Source organism: Lissotriton vulgaris, chromosome 12 (assembly GCF_964263255.1).
Source record: "Lissotriton vulgaris chromosome 12, aLisVul1.2, whole genome shotgun sequence".
NCBI lineage: Eukaryota > Metazoa > Chordata > Amphibia > Caudata > Salamandridae > Lissotriton > Lissotriton vulgaris.
The window spans coordinates 489357800-489380455 of record NC_141700.1 but is presented as its reverse complement, the minus strand read 5'-3'; the positions used below and the strand labels follow the sequence as shown (position 1 = coordinate 489380455).

At 41.3% G+C, this 22656-nt stretch overlaps 1 protein-coding gene across 2 annotated transcripts in view; it reads right to left on the bottom strand.

Annotated features, from left to right (window-relative positions):
* LOC147676823 (butyrophilin subfamily 3 member A3-like) overlaps positions 1 to 22656 on the bottom strand; it is a 443159-nt gene that overhangs the window by 355832 nt on the left and 64671 nt on the right. The window contains exon 2 of one of the 2 annotated variants that reach the window (XM_086945237.1): positions 21704 to 21771. The exons of the other annotated variant lie outside the window; for it this stretch is intronic. Within the exon in view, the coding sequence (XP_086801363.1) occupies positions 21704 to 21770 (67 nt within the window). The 5' untranslated portion in view covers position 21771. The remainder of the gene's footprint in view (positions 1 to 21703; positions 21772 to 22656) is intronic. 2 annotated transcript variants of the gene reach the window in all.

Below are 22656 nucleotides of genomic sequence, written 5' to 3'. Positions count from 1 at the left end.
GATACCCCGGTTGGGGTAGCTCATGCGCTCTATAAATGATATAAATAAATAAACACCCAAGTGGCTTCCTGCAGGAGGAGGTGACCCCTCCCTGGCCTTCAGTCCCTCATTGTTCTCCTCCCTGAGAGTCGTTAACACATCTTTCCAGGAGGGCAGAAGGATGTCTCATGGAGCAGGCTCCTTGTGTGCCTGGGAGGGCACAGAAGTTTTGAAGGCAACAAAGTGGCAGGTTTGCTAAAGCTGAACACTGCAACAAGTTACATTAATTTCTAGTTGAGCTACAAATCCGGTTTAATGTAATTAGTTATTTGATACCTTGGAGTACCCTCTTTGGTCACAACGTTTAGTTTTACAGGTGTTAATGTCAGGACCAATGTTCCCTCTAATTATTCTTCCTCGTGTGCAGTAAGAGAATATTTGCGTGCACACTTTTCTAGCTTGTGTGCGCAACCGAATGATGAGATGTGCAACTAGGAAAATCGACTAGCTACCACTGGAAGGTCTGGCTTATATATAAAAGTGCCTCCTTAGTCATTGATGAGTTTAGGTACAAAATAAGTTATTACACATGCATTCTGTTACTCACGCATCACTGAGTAATTCTTATATTCAGGTATAAGCGTGCTTCTAATGGGTCATTAGTTGCATCCCCTGTAGGGCACTCCGCTGTAGGTTTCTTTTTTAAGAACTCCTCTTGACTCAATAGGTTTGTTAATACTTATTTATTTTGTCTGAAAATCTCTTTCATGAAATTCATTATCATTCCATTTCATTTTTCATTGATGTGTTTGACATAGACATTGTTGCAAATTTGCTCCAATGCATTTCGGGCAACGTGAAAGCCCTTCCTCAGGGAGCATCACTGTTAATTCCAAAACAAGATACATACATGAATACTAACTCTACCATGTCTCTGAATCATCTTATATATAACAACCAGTGCATTTGTGTATCACACATGAGTGTTGTCAAACCAACATCGTGCTGGTAAAAGTGCTTTACATGTGCCCCAGTGAAAAAAACGAGTGCAGAAGAAAACAGTGTAAACAGTGTGTTCGCGGCGAACTTACATGTCTCTAAATAAAGTATTGTCAATCTTCCGTATCGCGGTCTATGAAAAGTCTGTAGAAAACAGAAAGGTAAATACACCACCATCGTGTATTTTTCTCAAATATCATTATTTTAGCGAGCTGGGACTTACTTCATCCGATGTTGCTTCTTTCGTGGTCTCACAGCGATGCACTCGGCATTTCCGTGTGTTGTGGGCAACCGTTGTACGTGATTGGTTTTAACCAAGTCATGTGTTTCATATACTCGATAGAGATAGATAACAGACTTCGTGTCGGAAAGTCTAACGAAGCCGGTTGCGACGAAAGAAAGACTGTGAATAACAGGCTATTCCGTGTAAATAATCAATAAGAGTCAGTGCGATCTATCACAATTATAATCGATGAATGTGTATTACCCGCGGAAAAATATATGTGAAGAAAGTGTAAAACCAGAGTGTAAAAAATAATAAATGTAACACTGTGTATGTGTATGAATCAGCTTATTTTCACACATGATAGGTATTATACTTAAGGCATGGCCCCTAGTGGGCAAAGGTTACAGACAACATGTTATGACCATGAATATAGTCTTCATTACAGATAACAGGCTAATTCAATGCGATCGTTGAGCCCGTTCGGGCGGGTCGAGCACAGTCTCTGTATCCAAACATTTTCTCGCTGTAAGAGGTATTTATTATTGTCTCTTCCCTCCTCTTTTTCTATACATTCCAAAACCAAAAATTTCAATTGTGATATATTGTGATGTGCTTGCGCAAAATGGGTAGCTATTTATGATTTTATATTGCTGGTAAGGATATTGGATTTGTGCTCTGTGATGCGAGCACAGATACTCTGAGCTTGATATTGTGCCCCTTCATAGGATGAGTTAAGGTGTTTCCTTTTATTATGTTGTTGCAGCTTCCACAGTTTAGGCAAGGACTTGTGCCTTTGTGCGTTGTTATAGGTTTAGATTCTTGTTTGAGAATTTCTCCAACATTCTTACCTCGTGTAAGCAAACAGGGGAGGGATTGCAAATATTGAGTTGAAATCGTGAGCGAGGCAGACGGAGCTGGTTTGGAGATGCCTCAGGGGGTTGTTGGGAAAGAGAGAATGGAGGTGCTGGATTCAGGGGAGAGTTCTGAAATACCCACAGGGGGTGTGATAGAAGGTGCTGGTGGGGTGGGGTTCGAGCAGGGGGACACTAGCAAGGTGGTAATGGTTCGAGATGCGACTAGGGTGGAGAGTCATTAAGTGAGCTTAGCTGCACCCATGGCAGTGGACCGGAGTGGGCCACGTAGCATAACAACAATACAGGAAACACTCAAATTAGCCTCTTGGAATGTGGCAGGGATTAAGGGGCGGATGGATTCTGAGGATTGGTTAGAATACATTGATACATTTGATGTTTTATTATTTCAAGAAACCTGGGCACCGGATCCAATTCATAGGGCCGGGTTTTTACATTTTTACAAACCAGCTATAAGGGGCAGCAAGGGCCGGGCATCAGGAGGGCTAGTGACATGGGTTAAGCAGGCAATAGGATACCATCCAACTGAAATACTTGCGGATCACCCAGACCTCTTGGGTATTAAATTAAGCAAGGACGGCTACCAGGATCTCATAGTCATTAATATCTATGCACGAGGCCAACCGGGTGGCCGCTGCCCTAGCATTGTAGACTTTGTGGACACATATCTTGAAGGGATAGGGAGAGACAAGATACTTCTTCTAGCTGGGGATCTTAACTGTACCTTTGAGCCCCCTTATGCTGTAGGGGATAATTGGGGGTTAGTAGAGGATGTGGTTTGGAAGATCCCAGAACTGCCCGTTGATAAAATCACAAAAGGGACTGAGGCAGCTCTACATTGGATGGGCTTGTGCCTGAATTGGGGGCTAAGAGCTACAAATGGCCGTACTGCCTCTGATCAGGGAGGCCACTCCACCTTTGATAATGGGCTAAGGAAAAGCCGTATAGATTATATCTTGTTGAAGATGAAATATTGGCCACTTCAGGTAGACATGGAGGTAGTACCCAGCCCTGAAAGCGATCATAATCCTCTGTCACTTAGCCTGAGACTTCCGGGTGCATGTGGAAGGATTCCACCAGTTGTTCACTCGACAGGGGACACTATCCTGACCGACGATAGAAGAAGGCTTAAATGGACAAGGATTGTGGGGGATGAGACTATTCTGGATAGCATTACAAATGTGGTTTCCAAGACTGCTAATGACATTTCGACCCTTGTCACCACTAGGGGTGATATTGATAATATTTGTGAACTTCATGAACAATGCTTCGCCCTGCTCAAGGTCCTTCTAACGCTGCCGCCAACCAAAGGCACCCCAAAGGTGCATGCCTCCCGGCATAAATAGTATAACAAGCAATGTAGGGAGGCCCACATCAGATTAGTGAAAGCAGTTAAGTCCAGGATTTTGAGTGACATAAAGGAAACCAGGGCACAGTATAAAAAAATCCAGTGGGAAGCAAAAAGAGAGTGGGAAGATAATTATTAGTCTGACCTTCAGGACGCCTGCACTTCCAATAACCAGATTAAGTTCTGGGAAATTGTAAAGTGGGGCAGAAACCCCGACTCCCAAACACCTACTAACCATGTAGCCGCAAAAGCCTGGGTGGAGTTCTACTCCGGTCAATTCAAGGATTTGAATTTAGAATCCACTACAGGCCTACCCAGGTTACAAACTATGTTTGTCCATACAGAAGAGCTGACTTTTACAGAACAGGAGACCGAGATTGCACTTGGCCTGACCCAGCGGGGGAAAGCACTGGGGATGGATCTAATCCCAGCTGATCTATATAAAAACAATCCCCAACTTTGGGTTCCCTACATAACCAGGATCGCAAATACTATTGCTAAGGGGGCCAGGATCCCCGTGTCATGGAAGGGGGCTGAGATTCTCCCAATTTTTAAAAAAGGTGATCGCTCGAACCCAGGGAATTACCGTCCAATTAGCCTTATAGACTCATTCCAAAAGGTCATAGCAAGGATGTTCCTTGCAAGAGTTCAGGGCTGGATGGAGCTAGAGGGTATTTTGTCCCCAATGCAGGCCGGCTTCAGATCTGGTACAAGTACCATCGATCAGGTTTTCAGATTTTGTCTGATCTACTGGAAGGTGGTGCTGCTGGGCGGTGGAACTATCTATGCCGCGTTTATCGATCTGAAGTCGGCCTTCGACTTGGTGCCAAGGGCTAAACTTTGGTCCGTTCTTAGAGACCTGGGATTGCCAATAGAATTATTAGATCTGATTGTCAGATTACACAAGGGCAATTTTGCAAGGGTTAGGTGGGGAGGCCAAGGACAGGTGACGGACTCCTTCTCCGTAACATGGGGCGTCCGTCAGGGATGCGTACTGGCGCCCACGCTCTTTCTATTGTTCATCGATCAAGTGGTTACGTTTTTTGCTAGTACCCCCACTGATGCACCCACTCTGGGGGGGACCAGGTTTCCTATGCTCATCTTCGCTGATGACACATTACTCCTCTCTAAGACCCGTAGCGGTTTACAGTCAGCACTGGACCGCTTTGAGGAGTTCTGTCGCATCAATGATCTTAAGATTAATGTGAGCAAAACGAAATTTATGGTGCTCACTAGGAGTCATCCCCTAAGGAGTGCAGTGACTATGAATGGAGAGAGTTTGGAACAAGTTAAGGTTATGACCTATTTGGGAGTAACCTTGGACTATCGTCTCCGTTGGAAAGGGCAGGTGGACACATTACATTTAAAATGTGCGCGTCTCACGGGTTGTCTCCTACAAGAGCAAAAAAGGTCCCTTACTAAACGAGTTAAACCTGCACTTCGGATCTATACCACCAAGGTTAACGCTGCAATTTTGTATGGGACAGATCTTTGGGGACATATGGACCTCTCTACCCTGGTGAAAACGCAGTGCAAGTTCATGCGGAAACTTGTAGGTCTACCCCAATCCTCTCCATCTAAACCACTTTGTCTGGATATGGGTTGTAACCCAATAAACGAAATGGCAAGGTACAGACTGGTGGCTTTTTGGAGACGTATTTGGACCTCTCCTGACCTTAGCCTTTTTGCTAATGAGCTTGCAGAAGTAAGATCAATTTGGGGGTCCGGTGGTATTCCATGGCTGCGTGCAGTAAAATCGATATTTGTTGAAATGGGCCTTGAACAGTTGTGGGTTTCCCCGGGATCTAATATTTTTCCATCAAAACAGGAGTACAAGGCACTTTATTGGGCCTCTGTTCCTCAAGCTTTGGTCACTGCTTCTGGCTCCGCTAGTTTAACAGGAAGGTTCCTGACTCACAAGTTGGATCCCTTCCTAGAGAACTATTGGGACATTATCACTAGCAACAAAAGAACCGGGGGTCTATAACGGAGCTTCAAGTACTCCAAGCTGCTGCAAAACTCCTACATAAGTGAGTTAGGCGCTAATAGAGCTATATAAGTCCCTATATCAGAATGTGTGCCAGGACAAACCTGTCGAAGGACCTACTGAGATTGTTGGCAAGACCCGTACAGAGATGTGCTGGATTCCCATCAAATAGGTATGTAGTTCAAGTGTTCTCATTTGGTCATCCAAAAATGGGGTGGTATGTCTCTTGATCAATGAGACCCATCCATCGCCCTTACTCAATTGGGTCACACCATCAATCGCTAAGGTACCCATGAACAAATGATAAAGATGGGATCGAGTGCAGTGCAAAAATCAAAAGATGTGTGAGTTAAAAACAAGGGGTAAAAGGATCAATAGGCGAAAAACTCTAATGTAATTTGTCCTTTCCCTCAAACAAACAAAAACAATGCAGAGGAAGCAGTCTAAACATATAACTGCATTTATAAGGCCAACATGTTTCAGCCGGTAGGGACAAGATCCCATGGCTTTCTGCAGGGCCAGAGTTCTAAGCATTAGCTACTGCATACATAAAGTGAACGTAACGACAATCTGTAAAGGATATACATAAATAGTCCAAAATCGTGTTCCTCTGTACCAAACGGTGTCTCTTACATCTGTTAACAAGAAACAAGAAATAAATTGTAGTAAGTCCTATCAAAACAGGAAAGACCTGGCACTGGCTTCTACTAATTAAGCCAATTTATTTTACTAATGTTACTCACCTGAATAGTACAGGGAGTGTACCTCACCTCTCCTGGAACCCAGCTCAGGAAAAAGGAGGCCCCGCTCTGTGAAGGCAAGGAAGGGGTAATGAACGGAAGGGTGGACAGTATTACTCTATCTCTCCCTCCAATACATAATATAGCCCCTATAACAGTCAAGCTTCACAGAGCCACAAAAAATCCTAAGGGTGGAATAAGTCACAGAGCCCATAAAAGTCCCAGGTTCCCAAGATACATCACTTAATGTAAAAAGCTTTCCTCTAAATATGAGTGTCCTCAATAGGATGGAGCTAAACTGTAGCAGGTTTAGATCTGGGCTAGCAAAAGTTTGACAGACCAAGCCTGGTCTCATATCCCAGAAACATAGGTGAACCAGTCTATGCCACCCCAAAAGAAAAAAGGCCAAAAATAAATCCTAATGAGCCACTAACCTGTCCGGCGTTGTCTCATTGCAGGACCCGAGCTTCGTGGGAGGCAAACATGGCTGCCCACAGGAAGCTTATAAAGGAGATAGGGGCGGAGTATCACGTACTCTCGTGGGATTCGATTGAACTACAGAGTGATGTCACAATCCACTGTGTTGTAGTTCACCCAAGAACTACAAGATGACATCATTACGGCCATCTTTGTAGTTTGAACTAGTTCAAAAATAAAGGTGCTTTATTTAACCATAGCGCAAGTGTTTGCAAGCGCGAAATAGTCGACCGAGCTGATGTCTATTTATAAAGATCCATCAAAGTGGTCTCTGATAATGATCCCCAAATGAACCCAAAGAAAGGTAGCCAATGGTGGGAAGGGGCCTATTGATCCTTTTACCCCTTGTTTTTAACTCCTACATCTTTTGATTTTTGCACTGCACTCGATCCCATCTTTATCATTTGTTCATGGGTACCTTAGCGATTGATGGTGCGACCCAATTGAGTAAGGGAGATGGATGGGTCTCATTGATCAAGAGACATACCACCCCATTTTTGGATGACCAAATGAGAACACTTGATCTACATACCTATTTGATGGGAATCCAACACATCTCTGTACGGGTCTTGCCAATAATCTCAGTAGGTCCTTCGACAGGTTTGTCCTGGCACACATTCTAATATAGAGACTTATATATCTCTATTAGCGCCTAACTCACTTATGTAGGAGTTTTGCAGCAGCTCGGAGTACTTGAAGCTCCGTTATAGACCCCCAGTTCTTTTGTTGTTAGGATTACAGTTAGGGGGATACGAACTGGGCAGGTCTTTAAATTTCCCTCAGACCCTTCTTCAATTGTTTGTGTTTTACATTATCACTAGGCCACTTGACAAGAAACTTTACCACCAGTTTCGTGTGGGATCCTTGCCCTTGAATTCGTTCACTAAAAACTGGTCTAACAGAGTGAGTGAATATTGCCCTTGGTGCCCGGGACACAAGGAGAGTGTGGGTCATCTTCTATTTGACTGTTCGATTTATCAAGCCCCTCGAAGTAAATGGATAAAACCCCTTTGCCAGCGACTTAAATACAAAGGGTGTGCTGAGGCTATTTGGACACTTAGAACTAACACCTCTGATGTGATTGTTGGGAGCGTAGCCAAATTCTTGGGGTGGGCATGGGTGATCAGAACGAGAAGTAAGCACAAATGATTAAGATCCTGTCTCTTTTTTAATTCCAACGTTTTTAATTCCAACCTTTTGAATCTTTTTTAATTTTTAGGTCAGGTCTGTCTTTGTATTGTCAGGCTGTTTAATTGTAATTTAAAAAAATTGTTATATTCTATATGTATGAATTTCATGAAATTCGAATTTGTATACAGTAATTGAAACTATAATTGTGTTTGCTGTAATACCAACTCTTTATAATAATCTGTATGTCCAAAACTTCACGTTTAAAAAAAAATGCCTTTTATGATTTTATTATCGAAATAAAGACTTTAAAACCTGAAAACCTGGAGTTGAAATCTGGTTCTAGGTCCAGGATCGATCAGTGTTTTTTAATGATCTTTTTGTATTTAGGGCTGTGTGTTGAGAACTTAGATACTGTTACCACTCTATTGTGGTCCACTTTTTCGTGTTCCTTCAGTAGGTTGTTTCTTGTGATGTTTTCTAATCGTCTCTTTGCTTCCTCAATAGTTTTTACCGGATATCCTCTGGACAAGAATCTTGTGCCCATTTCATCTATACTTTTGGTAGCCTTTACTGGGTCAGATGGTATTCTCTTGACTCTGGTCATCTGAGAAAATGGAAGATGTTGTTTGAACAATGCTTGATGGAAGCTCGTATAGTGTAGCATATTATTTCTGTCTGTGGGTTTCCGGTATATATCTGTTTCCAATCCCATTCCTGTTGACGAGATCTCCAAGTCTAAGAATGTTACTTTTTCATCTGAGATTTCCCAAGTTAGTTGAATCCAGTCATCCCGAGAGATTAGTACTGTCAGGGCTGCTTCTAATCTAGCTCTGGAGTTTTTCCAAATTATGAAAATATCATCAATATATTTTACAATTAGCTTGATGTTGTCTCGCCATTCTGGTTCTGAAAAGATGTATTTCTGCTCGTATTCCTTCATGAAAATGTTAGCATATACTGGGGCAGTGCAATTGCCCATGGAAGTACCCACGAGTTGTTGGTACCACTTCTCCTTATATCTGAAGTAACTTTGGTACAAAGTGAATAGCATTAGTTCCATCAGAAATATCTGCATTGGTGAGTCCAGATCGGTATGTAGTATGGCTTGTTCTACTGCCTCAATTCCTGACGAATGTGGGATTGAGGTGTATAAAGCTTTTACGTCAGCTGTGCACAAGATTATATTCTCCCCTTGTTCAATTGTTATTGATCGTAATTTCAGCAAGAAGTTAGTTAAATCCTTTATGTATGTTGACATGTTTCTTACTGTTGGCTGTAGGTACTTATCCAGAAGTTGGCCTATGGGTTCATGTAGACTGCCACGAGTGGACACGATTGGTCTTAAAGGGGGATCTCTCAAGTTCTTATGTATTTTTGGGATCATGTAGAGAACCGGGCTTTTTGGATTCTGTTTCGTTCGGAATTTTTTTGTTCTTTCATTGATTGTTTCAGCCTCGTAGGATTTGTTAATGATCTCTTTTAGAACTTTCATATATTTCCCAGTCGGGTTCTCCTCCAGTCTCATGTACGTGTTGACATCTGATATATGATCCATAACCTTAGATTCATACATGGTCCTGTTCATAATTACTAGGGCCCCGCCCTTGTCTGCTTTTACGAATATGATTTCTTTGTTGTTTGCCAATCTTTTCAAAGTATCCATGTCCTTTTGAATTATGTTTTTTTTGGTGGTGGTCTTATAACTGAGTTTGGTCAGGTCCTGTTTGACAAGCTTCTCGAAGAGATCTAAAGGCTTGTGGCTGACTGGCGCTTGAAAAGTACTAGTGGGTCTCAGTCCCAACAGTTGATCAGATTCACGTGCTCCTTGATTGGGTAGAACATTATCAAAAAAGTGCCTGAGTCTTAATTTCCTCATGAGTTTGATGAAACTAAGTTATAATTCAAGAGGATCCGTGCATGTAGTGGGAACAAAAGAAGTTCCTTTTTGTAATAAATTAATCTCATAAGCAGATAGGTTATGGTATGATATGTTTATTACTAGCTGTCCCTTAGCTGTGTTTTCTTTTTCTCTTTATCCTTCTTTGGGATTGTGGTACTTCTCGTATTCGGATGATCCTTTCCTTTTTCTTTTTCCCCTCCTGGGCCTCCTTTTTGCGCCTGACCTTGTTCTAAAAAACATTTGTTGTTACTCTGGGTGTTGTAGAAGGTTCTGTATCCTGTGATGCTTTTTGCATCCTTGATGTTGGTTGAGTACTCCTTGGTTGTGTTCTATTCGAAATGTCGCTTCCTGATGACGAGGTATCAGTGTGTTGGGTGTAGGGGCGATACCTCCGTCTTTGGGCGTATACCTCTGCCCAAGTGTAGACTTCTCCCAGCTTATAATCAAGGGTATCCCTCTTGAACTTTCTGATATTCCTTTCATTGATTTCATGGGAGTGTTTTGAAATGTGTTCACTGATTTCCTCTAGGGTTTTAGTTAGTTCCTATTCCGACATCATCATACTAAGTTCATTTGATGTTTCTGCTATTTCTTTCGTCAGATCCTCCAAAATGCTCGATAATTCCTCTAAAATTAGTAAGATTAGGTCTAGGGAACATTTGTTTAAGATGGCATTCCATCTTTCTTGGAACCGTTTAGAATTTTTGCAGAGAGAAGGTTTTAAAGCAATGCGTAATCCTTGGAGAATGCTCTGCGAGCGGTGATATTTCATTAATGTGCTGGCGTGTAATTTTTGATTCACTTCTCTTTTTGATAGGTATATTAGTTGCCTGATATGTTGTTCCTTTGTCCGTTTGGTTGATGCCTGTGTAATCTCGTCCTGAATTAATGAATAGATCCTAGATGCCTCTTCCTCTCTAAAAGCAAAGGTGTCTGCTCTAGCTTCTGTGCATTTCGCAATCTCCTCATATGACATGTTTGTTCTGCTACTTTGGGCGAATATTTCTTGCTGGCGTGCTACCTGCCCCGGTTGGCGGAATTGTTAGTCACAAAATTGATTATATGGGATATAGGTGCACAGCCTCAATTTTGTAAAAGTCTCCTTGCTTCATCAAAATTATGATTATAATTGATGATTCATACACATACACAGTGTTACATTTATTATTTTTTACAATCTGGTTTTACACTTTCTTCATATATATTTTGCCGCGGGTAATACACATTCATCGATTATAATTGTGATAGATCCCACTCACTTTTATTTATTATTTACACAGACTAGCCTGTTATTCACAGTCTTTCTTTCGTCCCAACCCGCTCCGTTAGACCTTCCGACACGAAGTCTGTTATCTATCTCGATCGCGTATATGAAACACATGACTTGGTTAAAACCAATCACGTACAATGGTTGCCCACAACACACGGAAATGCCGAGTGCATCGCTGTGAGACCACGAAAGAAGCAACATCGGAGGAAGTAAGTCCCAGCTCGCTAAAATAATGATATTTGAGAAAAAAACACGATGGTGGTGTATTTACCTTTCCGTTTTTACAGATTTTTCATAGACCGCGATGCGGAAGATTGACAATACTTTATTTAGAGACATGTAAGTTCGCCGCGAACACACTGTTTACACTGTTGTCTTCCGCACTCGTTTTTTTCACTGGGGCACATGAAAAGCACTTTTACCAGCACGACGTTGGTTTGACAACACTCACGTGTGATACACAAATACACTGGTTGTTATATATACGATGATTCAGAGACATGATAGAGTTAGTATTCATGTATGTATCTTGTTTTGGAATTAACAGTGATGCTCCTTGAGGAAGGGCTTTCACGTTGCCCGAAATGCATCGGAGCAAACATGCAACAATGTCTATGTTAATCACATCAATGAAAAATCAAATGGAATGATAATGAATTTCATGAAAGAGATTTTCAGACAAAATAAATAAGTATTACCAAACCTATTGAGTCAAGAGGAGTTCTTAAAAAAGAAACCTACAGCAGAGTGCCCTTCAGGGGATGCAACTAATGACCCATTAGAAGCACGCTTATATCTGTTTGAACAGGTGTCACGGACGGAAGACTTCACCCAAGGGAGCACCCGAAATTTAAAGCATCATTTTGATGAAACAAAGAGACTTGTACAAAATTGAGGCTGTGCACGTATATCCCATATAATCAATTTTGTGACTAACAATTCTGCCCACCGGGGCAGGTAGCACACCAACAAGAAATATTCGCCCAAAATAGCAGAACAAACATGTCAAATGAGGAGATTGCGAAAAGCACAGAAGCTTGAGCAGACACCTTTGCTTTTAGAGATTAAGAGGCATCTAGGATCTATTCAATAATCCAGGACGGGATTACACAGGCATCAACCAAACGGACAAAGGAACAACATATCAGGCAACTAATATACCTATCAAAAAGAGAAGTGAATCAAAAATTGCACACCAGCACATTGATTAAATATCACCGCTCGTAGTGCATTCCCCGAGGATTACCCATTGCCTTAAAACCTTCTCTTTGCAAAAATTCTAAACAGTTCCAAGAAAGATGGTATGCCATCTTAAACAAATGCTCCCTAGACCTAATCTTACTAATTATAGAGGAATTATAAAGCATTTTGGAGGATCTGACGAAAGAAATAGCAGAAACATCAAATGAACTCAGTAAGATGATGTCGGAAGAGGAAATAACTAAAACCCTAGAGGAAATCAGTGAACAAATTTCAAAACACTCCTGTGAAATCAATGAAAGGAAGATCAGAAAGTTCAAGAGGGATACCCATGATTATAAGCTCGGAGAAGTCTACACTTGGGCAGAGGTATACGCCCAAAGACACTGATACCTCGTCATCAGGAAGCGAGATTTCAAATAGAACACAACCAAGGAGTACTCAACCAACTTCAAGGATGCAAGAAGCATCACAGGATACAGAACCTTCTACAACACCCAGAGTAACAACAAATGTTTTTTTCAGAACAAGGTCAGGCGCAAAAAGGAGACCCAGGAGGGGAAGAAGAAAAAGGAAAGGATCATCCGAATACGAGAAGTACTACAATCCCAAAGAAGGACATAGAGAAAAAGAAAACACAGCTGAGGGACAGCTAATAATAAACATATCAGACCATAACCTATCTGCTTATGAGATTAATCTATTACAAAAAGGAACTTCTTTTGTTCCCACGACATGCACGGATTGAATTAGAAGTTAGTTTCTTCAAACTCATGAGGAAATCTAGGAACACGTGAATCTGATCAACTGTTGGGACTGAGACCCACTAGTACTTTTCAAGCACCAGTCAGCCACAAGACTTTAGATCTCTTCAAGAAGCTTGTCAAGCAGGACCTGACCAAACTCAGTTATAATTCCACCACCAAAAAAAACATAACTCAAAAGGACATGGATACTTTGAAAAGATTGGCAAACAACAAAGAAATCATATGCGTAAAAGCAGACAAGGGCGGGGCCCTAGTAATTATGAACAGGACCATGTATGAATCTAAGGTTATGGATCATATATCAGATGTCAACACGTACATGAGACTGGAGGAGAACCTGACTTGGAAATATATGAAAGTTGTAAAACAGATCATTGACAAAAATCCTACGAGGCGGGAACAATCAATGAAAGGACAAAAAATTTCCCAACGAAACAGAATCCAAAAAGCCCGGTTCTCTACATGATCCCAAAAATACATAAGAACCTTAAAGATCCCCCTTTAAGACCAACCGTGTCCACTCGTGGCAGTCTATATGAACCCATAGGCCAACTTCTGGATAAGTACCTACAGCCAACAGTAAGAAACATGTCAACATACATAAAGGATTCAACTGACTTCTTGCTGAAATTACGATAAATAAAAATTGAACAAGGGGAGAATATAATCTTGTGCACAGCTGACATAAATGCTTTATACACCTCAATCCCACATTCGTCAGGAATTGAGGCAGTAGAACAAGCCATACTACATACCGATGTGGACTCACCTATGCAGATATTTCTGATGGAACTAATGCTATTCACTTTGTACCAAAGTTACTTCAGATATAAGAAGAAGTGGTACCAACAACTCGTGGGTACTTCCATGGGCAATTGCACTGCCCCAGTATACGCTAACATTTTCATGAAGGAATACAAGCAGAAATACATCTTTTCAGAACCAGAATGGCGAGACAACATCAAGCTAAATGTAAGATATATTGATGATATCTTCATAATTTGGAAAAACTCCAGAGCAAGATTAGAAGCAGCCCTGACAGTACTAAACTCTTGGGATGACCGGATTCAACTAACTTGGGAAATCTCGGAAGAAAAAGTAACATTCTTAGACGTGGAGATCACGTCAACAGGAATGGGATTGGAAACAGACATATACCGGAAACCCACCAACAGAAATACTATGCTACACTATATGAGCTTCCATCAAGCATCGCTCAAACAACATCTTCCATTTTCTCAGATGACCAGAGTCAAGAAAATTACATCTGACCCAGTAAAGGCTACCAAAAGTATAGATGAAATGGGCACAAGATTCTTGTCCAGAGGATATCCGGTACAAACTATTGAGCAAGCAAAGAGACGAGCAGAAAAAATCACGAGAAACGATCTACTGAAGGAACAGGAAAAAGTGGACCACAATAGAGTGGTAACAGTATCTGAGTCCTCAACACAAAGCCCTAAATACAAAAAGATCATGAAAAAAACACTGGTCGATCCTGGACCTTTAACCAGATTTCAACTCAATCTTTGCAATCCCTCCCCTGTTTGCTTACACAAGAGGTAAGAATGTAGGAGAAATTCTCAAACAGGAATCTAAACCTATAACAACGTACAAAGGCACAAGACCATTGCCTAAACTGTGGAAGCTGCAACAACATAATAAATGGAAACACCTTCACACATCCTATGAAGGGACACAATATCAAGCTCAGAGTATCTGCGACTTGCGATACATCAAACGTTATCTATCTACTGAAGTGCCCATGTGAGAAAGTATATGTGGGAAAAACAGAAAGAAAAATTAAGACTCGCATCACAGAGCACAAATCCAATATCCGTACCAGCAAAATAAAATCATCAATAGCTACCCATTTTGCGGAAGCACATCACAATATATCACAATTGAAATTTTTGGTTTTGGAATGTATAAAAAAAGAGGAGGGAAGAGACAATAATAAATACCTCTTACAGCGTGAAAATGTTTGGATACAGAGACTGTGCTCGACCCGCCCAAACGGGCTCAACAATCGCATTGAATTAGCCTGTTATCTGTAATTAAGTCTATATTCATGGTCATGACATGTTGTCTGTAACCTTTGCCAACTAGGGGCCATGCCTTAAGTATAATACCTATCATGTGTGAAAATAAGCTGATTCATACACATACACAGTGTTACATTTATTATTTTTTACACTCTGGTTTTACACTTTCTTCATATATATTTTTCCGCGGGTAATACACATTCATCGATTATAATTGTGATAGATCGCACTGACTCTTATTGATTATTTACACGGAATAGCCTGTTGTTCACAGTCTTTGTTTCACCCCAACCCGCTTCGTTAGACCTTCTGACACGAAGTCTGTTATCTATCTTGATCGCGTATATGAAACACATGACTTGGTTAAAACCAATCACGTACAACTGTTGCCCACAACACACGGAAATGCCGAGTGCATCGCTGTGAGACCACGAAAGAAGCAACTTCGGACGAAGTAAGTCCCAGCTTGCTAAAATAATGATATTTGAGAAAAGTACACGATGGTGGTGTATTTACCTTTCCATTTTTTACAGACTTTTCATAGACCGCGATACAGAAGATTGACAATACTTTATTTAGAGACATGTAAGTTCGCCGCGAACACACTGTTTACACTGTTTTCTTCCGCACTCGTTTATTTCACTGGGGCACATGAAAACCACTTTTACCAGCACAATGTTGGTTTGACAACACTCACATGTGATACACAAATGCACTGGTTGTTATATATAAGATGATTCAGAGACATGATCGAGTTAGTATTCATGTATGTATCTTGTTTTGGAATTAACAGTGATGCTCCCGAGGAAGGGCGTTCACTTTGCCCGAAATGCATCGGAGCAAATATGCAACAATGTCTATGTCAAACACATCAATGAAAAATCAAATGGAATGATAATGAATTTCATGCAAGGGATTTTCAGACAAAATAAATAAGTATTAACAAACCTATTGAGTCAAGAGGAGTTCTTAAAAAAGAAACCTACAGCGGAGTGCCCTTCAGGGGATGCAACTAATGACCCATTAGATGCACACTTATATCTGGTTGAACAGGCATCACGGACGGAAGACGCCACCCAAGGGAGCACCCGAAATTTAAAGCATAATTTTGATGAAACAAAGAGACTTGTACAAAATTGAGGCTGTGCATCTATATCCCATATAATCAATGTTGTAATTCTTATATTCACTCATTTACACAACCACAATAAAGTGCAGGGACAAACTCAGCAACAAGAAATTAAAAAAATAAAAACAGAAAATAGAAAACGGAATATTGCCTAAAAATTACAGACACATGCTCGAAGGAACAAAATTAAACAAAGCAGGAGGTGGTCGTCTTGCAATGGCACTGTACATAGTGCATTGTTTTATAGTTGCATCACATTGCCACGTTTAGAACCAACATGTTGACCATTCTGCAATGTTAAAAGCAATGAAACCCTATGGACAATATTCATCCATGGTGGTCAGGTGGTTTAGATGCAATGGCTGTACAGGCTGCAGTACACTGCACTGAGCGGCAAGCAAGCAGCGAGTTAGAACTGTCCCTGGAGGTGTAGCAGGCTTTAATCATGAAAATAAAGAGGAGAGGAAAAGCAATGAAAGGGATATATAACTAGAACATGTAAAACTAAAGGACTGGCCCACCAGCCCTGGCACTTAAACACAAACATTTTCAGATGGCTGTGCACATGTGGCCAGACATATGTCACTCACAGGGCAAGAGAGTCAATGACTGAAGTGGTTTATATACCATTGGTATATATATATAGAAGTGATATATATGTTTTTATTACAAGATCCTGGCAGACATTTAAGCCTGTCAAACCTTCTGAAGAGATTCTAGAAAGAATTGTTGCAGTGCAAATTGTGTACCTCTAAGGTGTATCCAAAAGGTAATAAACAGAAAGTCTTGCCTAAAAATGACTCTGTGAGATTTCATGTAACAAATTACTTCTTCAAGCTTTAACAAGGTGCAATAACAATTCACCCTTAAAGGCCTATTAGCTTCACAGGTGTGTTTCATAATAAATAAATCAGGCCTTTAACCTATGTCCGAACTTTTCATAAGAGATAGATCAGACCTATGGCATATGAAATAACTTTTCACATTGAACCAATCAGGTCCATAGCATTGTAATTGGCTCATCACTGTAATAGAGGCAGGCTAACTGTACTGTGCACACACTTTACTACACGCCAACCATCAGCAAAATTGCAAATATATACAAAATTAAAGTTGTTGAGAAAATGTAAACCCCTGCCCTAAGAAGGCCTAACAAGGATTATTTTAGTGCAAATCTTCTATGCCCACAGTTTATTCGAGTAAGTCATGAATATGAAAACCCTTGCCTACTACAGTTTTCTGTTAAGTTCCATGTAAGTACTATAACAATCCTCAGTATAAGCCTATTGGCTCTAAAACATGCTTTTCACAATAATCAAGCTAGGTCTACTGCCTTTGTCATATCTTTTTATAATAAACAGATCAGATATATGCATCAGACATAACGTTTCCCAGTAAAAGGATCAGGTCTATAGTTATTTCCCTTAACTTCACAACATTACCGGTACATTGTGCAAAACCTCATAACCAGTGTGCATAAAGTTATAGAATTACAAATGTGATTAAAACGTCTGACTCTCTCACACATTAGTCAATTCATTAGAAATCAGAAAGACCATTACAAGGGATTCTGGTATTTGGAGTTTTCCTAAGCCCTTGCAGACTACAAGCAGGGCCACTGGAAAAATGCGATTTTAGGGATGTAGCATTTCCTGAATATTTATGGATTTTCCGCATTTGACACATAATCCATCATCTGCTGCATAATCTGCAGAGTTTAGCAAAAAAAATGGTGCTAGTGCAAACACATAATAAATTACAAAAATGTTTACAACGTTGTCACACAGCAGAGGGACCTTTGCAAAGGTGGACCGGTTGTCTTCTGTTGTTTATTGCTGTATTTGGGTATTGAACTGGTACTAATAAGGTGATCCCTTTTTCAAGACAGTGTTGACCTGTCCAAAAATGCGAAAATATGAAGCAATACTACCACTAAATGTGCTACATTGTACAGCATAATTTGCCTTTTATTGCTGCATAATTTAGTCAACCCTGACACAGAATTGTTATCCTTCCTTGGCCACAATTCCAGTGGCCCTGACTATAAGAAAATAATAATGTGGTACTCCTCTCAGAAACCTATCTGTTAGTTTGGATAGACGGCCATGAAAACAGAATTACATAAGCAATAGGATTGTGAGGATTCATTTTATTGATTATTTTTCAAACTAAGAAAATCTACAGCAGTGAAAATCAGAGGAGTTTTTAATCACATATTAACTGAGGAGCTACCAGATGGTACTTTGCAGACTTGGTAACCTGGCGCCACTGCACCTGCTGCACAATTTCTATTCATGTGAATCTTTAAAACAAGAGAAGTTTGAGCAAACAAAATGCACAGTCCTGTCAGCTAGTGAGGTTTAAAACTATAAGCGTCCAAAACTGATGACTCTCAATATGTTATGAAGTGTCAGCCTCTGGAATGTTACTGTTGGCTGACACCTGAAAGGTGAATGTGTGCCCCAACTTCCGGAGTATCTTAATATCTGCGAACTGGCACAATTCCCAATATATGCTTCAGATTGGACTCTTGGGCTGCACTGAAGGCTCTGTGACTGCTCTCCTGCTGCTTCTGGACTGCCCGTCATTGCAGGTGTTGAAACTTCTCTATTAGCATTTTTAAAGACAAAAACATGTCTTTAAAAATACATTTAGTAGCGCAGCTCAATCACTACGGCCGCATTTCAAAGGCTTGAATTAAGCACTTTAAAGGTGCAGAAGAATCCTTTGTGGCGCGCAGTGTTTGAAGGTCTCTGCGCGGAGAAAAATGCAAGTGTGCGTGTGCGCACAGGCGTGCAGCTTAGAGGGACCTATGGTCAGGACATGTACGTTACAAGGATATGTATGTTACATGTCCTGCTTGTGTCATATGGTGCTCCCTGCCTTTAGGGCTACGTAGACCTGCAAGAGGGGTGACTTACACATGTACAGTGGAAGCCGCGTTGCCATTGCTTTTAAATAGCAAAGTCCGGCTCGCGGTGGGCTAGCCAAGTCTGCAGGAGCGGATTAGGGGCCTAATTTTACTTGGTGGACCTCCAGGGTGGCACAACCAGTGCTGCAAGCCCTGCTTTACCCCTCTAACTTACATTCCCTGGGTACCAGGGTACCATTTTCTAGGGACATTCTCGGGGTATATTATCCATGGCAATATCGCTGCTTTAGCGGCATTTTTTGTTGCTAAAGCGGCGATATTTTCATCGCGCTATTAGCAAGCTGCCGTTAACAGCTGTTAGCAACAGTTCACTGGCAATAGCGCCCGTTTTCTAGCTGTTTTGCAGGTCAGCGGTATTTATCGCTAATGACATGCAAAGTAGGCATTCCCCACTAATAGTAAAGGGAAACAGTCGCAAAGACAAGTTCTCCCTATTATCAATGCCCGCGTTGCGTCCAGAAAAGTAGCGCTAACCGCGATTACCGCCGTAAGCTAACATCTGCAAAAAGACAGACTTATGCAGATCATGGGATGTGGATTCTATGGCTGAATCCACGCATCCCTATCATCAAGCTTCCCCTATCGCTGCGGGAATACCGCTGGTTTTGCAGAATTTTTGATTACCTCGGTGATACGCATTGTTGATAACGCGCTAACCGGGCGATAAATTCCAGAGACAGACGGCGATAAATATTAATGCAATAAACGCGCTTTGCAATATTTATCGCCTTCTGTTGCTGATATGCCCCCAAGTAAGTTAGCAATTTCCAACTGGGTACAGCCAATTCCACATACACTCTAGGGTCATGGCACAGGCACTGAGGTCCGGTTAGCATAAGCCTCAGTGCAGTCGACAAATCAGTAGCATCAGTCGAAAAACTTGCGGTGACCATACAAAAAGAGGCATTTTCTTACACATATAAAGTATTATACTGTATAGCTTCCCAGCTTCACCCATCACCCTGCTGACTCTGGACAGGAAGTTTCAGAAGTTTATAACATGGATCCGATAAAGAGCAGATGTCTTCCCCCTACTGGGGTATTGGACATGGCAGTTTTGCTCTGAGGAAAACGCAGACTAATGAAGGGAAAGTATAATTTAGTCTATATTACATCCACTCTTCATGCTTGGATGCCAGCAAATATATCTTTAACTTTTCTATTTATTGTGATTCATTCTGGTCTTAGATTGGGTCACGTATGTGTAAATGAACTCAGGGTTGATGCTTTTTTGAGCTAATAAAATTGCATGGCTTAAATTCCCAAAATGAATTGTTTGAAAAACTGCTTCCACTTACAGTGTTTTGTTGCCTCTCTGAAGGTCTGTGTTGCACTTTAATAAGCAAACATTTGCCCTTGTTAAACATTTATTTTAACACGGAGTGAACTAGGATTTTGTAAGAAGACAAATACCGTTTGATAAGGCACTGTTTGAATGATATGTAGAAATTTCAAATACGGACCCTATTCTCTAGCCTGTACTTTTGCCCCAAGATTTAGCAATAACAGGGCACAAGCAGTTGGGAAGAGGTGGTGTGGAGTTAAATGGGATTTCAAAGGGGACCCTGATGTTCTCTGAAAAATTGGAAATTATCCGGGGAATTAGTAACTCCAGTACCCCTGGTAATTCCTAACTTTCCCTGCTTTTTCAGCTGGATGTTCCACTGGAGTAACGGTGGATCTTGTAATTCCGGTAAGGTCAGCGGGGCATACTACCAAGGGGGCCGATAGGCAATTATCGCCGGTTTAGCGGCCGTTTTCAGCCGCTATGCGGCGATAATTCTATTGCTCTATTAGCAAGTTGTCTCTAACTGATGTTAGCGACAGCTTTTAGGCAATAGCGAGCGGTTTGGGGCCCGCTTTGTATGTCAGCGATATTTATCGCTAATGACATGCAAAGTGGGCGTACCTAACCTGTTAGCGACTGAAAGCAGTCGCTAACGTCGCTATCGCCTATTAGCAAGGCTGGCGTAGCGATGGAAATATTCCCGCTATCGCCAAAAACTAACGCCTGCTCAGACCAGTTCTTAGCCATGTTATCCAATGGGAGGTGGATAACACGGCTAAGAGCATTTTGTCGCTAATGCGTGAATATCACTGTATTCTCAGCGATATTCACGCTATCACCGGAAAAATTATCGCTTTGGAGATAAACGTTGCTAATAGCAAGTTATCTCAGCGATAATTTCCGGCGATTCTTAGCGATTAAAAAAATCGTTGCAAAGCCTAGTTAGCGATAAATATCGCTACTCGTTGGTAATATGCCCCAGCATCCCCTCTTACCAACCTCATTGAATTGAAGATACATTGTAATGGGGCCCTAAATTGGATGCTGTGGATGTAGCTTACCAAGTCTTCTGGGCCTTTCAGCCTGTGTCTAGTTGGGATTCATGAGAAAGAGCTCCACATGTCTCTTTCCTGTACTGAGAAGTTAACGTTTAGGTGGTAAACAACTGGTAAGAACAAATTGTGGTACTTTGAGCATGACAGATCGTTATTTTTTGTTTAAAAAAGCCTTTTTGTCTATATCTATATTTTAAAAATAATAATAAATCTCTAGCCTGTACATCTACCACCAGAGTTACAAATAACAGGGAAGTTAGGAAGAGGTGTGCTGTGTGCCAGCTTCAAGTTGTAGTTGTAATCATGCCTCACACTGCTCACAAGCCAAGACTTGTACTATAAAGGTGCTGTTTCCTACCTGCAATGGATCTCAGGAGGCTGACAGAAAGTAGAACAAGTCCTGGAAGGCGTTTAACTGGCTCCATTCTGTGCAAACACAAGAAAGTCACCAGTTAACCAAACATCATGGTGATAATAATTAGTACTATTATTACTGTTATTGTTACCATTACTACCTTAACACATGCAGTTGAAGGGACATGATCCAAAACCTGAAAAACACTGCAATTGTCATTCTATGCTGTGGTCACACTCTCAACTCTGCCCAGTCCTCGGCTTTTCTCACTTGATGTCACTGAACACCTCCCAAATGGCATCAGTTGTGAGATGACAGACATCACATGTCTATTGACATTGATGAAGAAGTGCAGTTGAAAGAATGAAATACTCATTTTAGCATCGTGATGTCAGTGTGAAGAATGCATAGAAAAGAAAGACTGATACAATTTTAGTTGCAGTTGTAAGGCCGCAGCAGTGTCCATCAAGGATACATATTGAAACAAATTTGTATTTCCAACTTAGGGTACGTGGAAAAGAGCCATCATTTGCATCTTCATTGATTGCAGCACTTGGGTCATTGGTGATGTGGTGTCAGAGACCACAAAGGATATCATCGATGATGTTGGAGTATGAGGTATATAGCCTTGCGGTGGCGCGAGGCCGGTCAGTGTCGGTCTCTCTAGCCAACTCTGCATTGTTCAATGCAATTTACATTTAATTTGTGTTCCATGCCCGGGAGATGGAACTGCATCTGCATGTCTCCTTGCAACACTAGTCATTTGCAGGAGAGACTTATGGACGTCGGACGCTCCCTGTCGCGGGTGTGAAAGAGCCTCAATAAATCTTCATGAAAATCCTGCCTCTGGCGTGCTCTTCAACTTACTACGGATGTAATTTCTGATGCCATTTGAGTCGGTTTCTATAGAGCATGGATCTCCAACCTTCTCTGTAATGAGAGCGGCGTCAGATCAG